The 4,872-nt window shown below is 52.7% G+C and overlaps 1 protein-coding gene across 1 annotated transcript in view; it reads right to left on the bottom strand.

Annotated features, from left to right (window-relative positions):
• Positions 1–4,872, bottom strand: part of ALG1 (ALG1, chitobiosyldiphosphodolichol beta-mannosyltransferase) — a 12,662-nt gene that overhangs the window by 4,463 nt on the left and 3,327 nt on the right. Inside the window, 8 exon segments of the mRNA XM_012805830.2 lie at positions 346–456; positions 1,206–1,265; positions 1,576–1,614; positions 1,758–1,879; positions 2,554–2,664; positions 3,024–3,113; positions 4,567–4,715; positions 4,761–4,777. Of these exon segments, the coding sequence (XP_012661284.2) occupies positions 346–456; positions 1,206–1,265; positions 1,576–1,614; positions 1,758–1,879; positions 2,554–2,664; positions 3,024–3,113; positions 4,567–4,715; positions 4,761–4,777 (699 nt within the window).

The following is a 4,872-nucleotide window of genomic DNA, read 5'->3' as shown; positions in this document are numbered from 1 at the left end:
TCACAGCAACCTCCAACTCCTGGGCTTAGGCAATTCTCTTGCCTTAGCATCCTGAGTAGCTGGGACTACAGGCACCCGCCACAAAGCCTGGCTATTTTTTTGTTGCAGTTTGGCCAGGGCCAGGTTTGAACCCACCACCCTCAGTTTATGGGGCCAGCACCCCACCCACTGAGCCACAGGCGCTGCCCCGGCTTTTACATTTTTGAAGAGTTGTAAAGACAAAGAATATAAGAGGCCCTGAAATCTTTACTGTCGGGCCCTTTTGGAAGATATCTGCTCCCCTCCCCCAGGCTCCCCTTTAATGCCTCCCCCCACCCCCAGAACTTCCTGCCTGTGGCCTCTTACCCAGAAGCAGGGGATAGTCTTCAGCCTCCAGCCATGGGGTGCAGACCTGGACATGCTGGAAGCACTTCTGGCCTATGAGGTGGCTGTAGTGATCCTTCAGAGGCCCTTTGCCTTCACAGAGAAAAGTTGTTATTGCCATGGACCCAGCCCTTCCCTGGCCACACAGCCCTAGGCCCAGTTGTTCCTGCTAAGATGCAGACAGCCTCCTTCCCAGAAGCCCTCAGCAGCTCCAGGCAGTCCCTATCCAGGCCCCTTCCAGAAACAAACCAAAAGTCTCAAGATCCCACAAGGGTCTGCACTCTGACCACAGAGGCACAATGGCCTTGCAGCCTGCAACCAGCTGGCCTAGCACCAGATCACTGACTGCGTGCCTGTGTGGAGGGAATACAAGAACTGTCCCCTGCCCGCCAGGGCCACCAGGCAACATGACATGTGCAGTGGGCTCCAAGGTACCCCTGGAATAGGGGCCAGGAGAGGAGAGAGCAGGACAAGCCTATAACCAGAAGGCTTCTTCCCTCTCCCAGGGCCCTTCTCCTTTTGCTCCGTGACTCTGGAAGCAGTTTCACACTGGAAGGTGAGCTTCATTTGAAAAATGAAAAGATGCTTGAAAACCACTGGAAAAGGGGACAGCTTGGTATCTCTGAGATGGTGCTACCTGAGATTCAAATCTGGGCTCTATACCCTGACGTGAGGCCCTTCTGAGCCTCAGTTTCCCCCCATATCAAACAATAGAAAACACTACCACAGAGCTTCAGAGAGGATTTGCAAGACAAGAGTGTTTGGAAAGACAAGGCTGCACCCCCTCGCCCCCTCTGCCATGCCCCCACGTAAATGCAGATATCGAGGGTCCCAGGCAGTACCTGTTATCACACAGACTAGAGAAGGAAGATTGTCTCCATCAAGAATCAGTTGCTCATACCCTGTATTCAAAAAAGATAAAGAAACAACAACCAGGATCACCTTGTCAGATGGGAAGGGCACTGTTCTTACACGAGCTACCAGCCTCTGAGATGCTCTCCCACAGGTGACACTTCAGGCCCAAGGGCCTGGCCATTCAGTGACCCACATGGGGACTCAGAGCTGCCCACCTCCACACCCTCGCTGTCCTTGGGTTGTCCTCAGGCCAGCCCACCCAGCAACCCAGGGGCAGGAACACACCACAAGGCCAGGCGAGCATCTCACAGCTCAGTGGCCTTGACAGCCCAAATCCAGCCACAGCCACACACCTACTTTCTAAAGCCTCCAGCAGGATGGAGAAATCTTCGTCCTCTGTGGGAAGAGAGTGAAGCATCATGGGCCTGTTTCTAGATGCCTCCCTCTCTGCTAATGTGCCCTCCCCTTCTCACTGGGCAAGGGCAAGCTCACCAGGGGCCCATAACAAAAGCCCCAAGTGCCCCAGGGACCACGCAGACCTGTCCAGCTGGTGCTGCTGACCAGAAGGGCTGGCCGCCCACAAAGACGTATCACTGTCCCACTCTGAGCGTCCCGTTCTGTGAAGGCTGATCGCTCTGTGGCCAGGTCCACAGGATCTGAGCTGACAGAGTAGATTAAAAGCCTATGAGCTACTACACAGTAGCCCCAGGCCCAGGACAGCCATCTCTTGCCACAGTGAGGACTGCAGGCTCCCCAAGGTTAGAGTGCCTGGCCACCCAAGGTGTGGGCCTGCTTTCTTCAGAAGTATCTGCTGCTGGGTGCTAAGGTTACAACAGCAAATAAGACCAACCCAGTCTTCCCCTCCCTGGGGCTCACCATGCCCATTATTCCTGCAACTTACAATAAGGATGCTATAATGCCCTTCCCACCACCATACCAGGTTACTAAATGGCATAGGACAGGATATATCCCCTCCTAGCCCCTAGCCCTGTGAGACACCCCAGGGAACACACAGGTCCACTGACCCTGCCAAGGGCACAGTGGCAGGAGGCTAAGATAGCACAGGGGTCAGCAAACATTTCTTAAAGGGCTAAAGACTGAGTAGTCGAGCTTTTCGGCCAGAGTCTCTGTGGCTGTAGCTTGAAAGCAGCCACAGACAACACGAAAGGGCACATGTGCCTGCTCCAGGGAAGCTGTGGCTGCAGACGCAGGTGGCAGGCCTGCCTCCTCCTCTGCCAACCCTGGATTTGTGGGTTCCCAGGTCTGCAGGGAGGAGGCAGGAGAGGGGCCAGATAGCAGCAGGCACGAGAGAAGGCAGCTAAGGACGAGGCCTACCAGGCCCTGAATGGAGAGTAGGTATGGCCCAGCTTCATGAAGAGTTGATGTTGTAGGTCCAGTGGCGTCTCTTTAAAGAAAGCTGCTGGCTTGTCATAAACAGTCACAGCTCTGCAATGAGATCATTGTGGTCAGGGCTCTGGGGAGAGAAAAGCCTGAAGAAGAGAGGATCTGGACAGATCCAGAGAAAGCAGGATGCTACAGGAATCCAAGTCTCAGAGAGTGACAACAGGAAGCTTTAGAATTACTTGGGAAAGCGCAGAGAGATGTTCCAAGGCCAAAACTGCCCACACCGCTGGGCTGGCCAAGAAAGAAGCCCCACCTCTTCCCTCAGCTTCCTGGCACCAATTACCATCTCCCATGTCCTCGTATGCAAGATGCCCCACCAGCATGTTGTAGCAGGTATCACAGCTCTTGTCCCAACCCATCCTGGACCCCCACCCTGGGCTGACATCAGCTCAGGCCCTCACCTGATGCACCAGTTCTCAGCCAGGTCTTTCCGCATCGCACTGGTCACACACAGGTTCATATGGGACAGGCGTCCAAAGAACCTCTCGTACCTGAGAAGACATGTTGCTGATTGGCCTGGAGCCCTGGATAGTCCCACCACCACACAGCAGTGTGACTCCATACCCACTAATACAGAAGAGGCTGCAGGGCTGGAGTCTCTCAAACCTTCCCAGTCTGCACTTCCTGAGCTGCGCCCTCATTGGTACTATTTCACACCTTCCTGTATGTCATATCACTTCTCAGCTTAAATATAATCATATTAAAAGGAAACCGTAGACCACTGCCAAAGTGAAAAGCAGTCTCTCTTGCTATAAAAATAAGTACAATAAAGGCTTCATTGTCAGCTCTCTACCACCCTGTGCTCCTGCAGCAAAGGCTGTGGGGCTCGCTCTCAACATGGTACAAAGGGAGTTCTGCAGATGTCACAGAGGCATTAAAGACATGTTAGCTCCAAAATAAGACTGAGTCCTGACTGTAGGCAAAAATAGGAAAGAAGAGTGAGCAGTTCTAGGTTATTTAACACCACCAGGATACTACAGGCTGTTCCACTCTCAGGATGCACAGAAAGCTCTGAAATGGGACTGCCTAGGACTGAATTTTGGTCCTCACACTTACTGGCCATGTGGCAAAAGACATAATTGCTTTCAATCTTGTTTCCTGACTTATAAAGAAGTTAGAATCACAGTACATGCTCACTGGGTGCATGGAGACTGGAACAGGATACAGAAAGGGCTTGGCTTGGGCCTGGGCCAGGCAGCAGGTGCTGCCACTGCTACCATTACCTCTTCAAGTGAACAGTCAGGGCAAAGGTCGAAGCTGCCAATGGCCTGAGGCTAGACGTGCACACGGAGGCTGGTAGTCATATTGGTGCCCAAAGGACAACAAATGACCATCCCTGCTCCAGGTCCAACCTGCTCCCACAGTCGCTTGCATCAGCTACAATAGCTGTGACCCACCTCTCCACCTCCTCTAGCCCCCAGTTTTTATGTGGGGATCTCCCCTCACACATTCTTTGTCCTTGGGGTCTGGATGCACCTGGAACCCAGCTCTTTCAATGGAGTGTGCCCTTGCCCCAAGCTAGACAACAGAGGAGGCAGTCCCTACCTCAGGGGGCAGATCAAAGAAGGCAGGTGACCTGTACGAGACAATCAGAAAGGCTTGTTCTCCCCACCCAGCCCGAAGGGGCAGTGATGAGAAGTACACAAGCTCTCGGAACCACCAGACACCATCAAAAGGAAGTGTGAAGAGACCTGAGCCAGGCCCCAGTGACACAGTTTTGAACTCAAAGCCAGCCATTTCTCTGGACCTTTAGTTTCAAAGGGCAGCAAATGGCCTCCTTTGCTGAGGCCTGTTTCTATCACTTGTAACCAGTGTCTAGCCCAATCCACCAGCCTTGGCCTTTCTCCTCCAGAACAAGTTCCCAGAGTTCCACACAAGCCCTTCTTTCCACCCACTCTCACATGGTTTGGGGGAAGATATTTTACCCTCCTCCCAGGCTCTCACCATTTGGCCAGCAGAACTAGGGGGTGGTTGTGGCCGTGCACAAGACCCATAATGGAGTAGCCATAGTTGTGCCAGTCAATGATGAGTTTGCTTCCACAAAGGCAGCCCACAAACCAGCAGACCGAAATGCTGGGCAGCCCAGGGGGGTTCTAGGAAAGAGAAAGTCTTGAAGGCAGAAGAAGACAACAATAAACTTGAGTGAAAATATAATAGTAGCAACCCACATGGCAAAGAGTTCATTATTTTTACAGAACTAATGATAATAAGGAGAATACCTTCCCTGCCATCAAAGTAGATCTCAAAAGT

The sequence above is a fragment of the Otolemur garnettii genome, unplaced genomic scaffold (assembly GCF_000181295.1).
Source record: "Otolemur garnettii isolate 467f Iridium unplaced genomic scaffold, OtoGar3 scaffold00044, whole genome shotgun sequence".
Lineage (NCBI taxonomy): Eukaryota > Metazoa > Chordata > Mammalia > Primates > Galagidae > Otolemur > Otolemur garnettii.
Note: the sequence above shows the minus strand (reverse complement) of the source record. Positions and strands in the feature narration are given on the sequence as shown.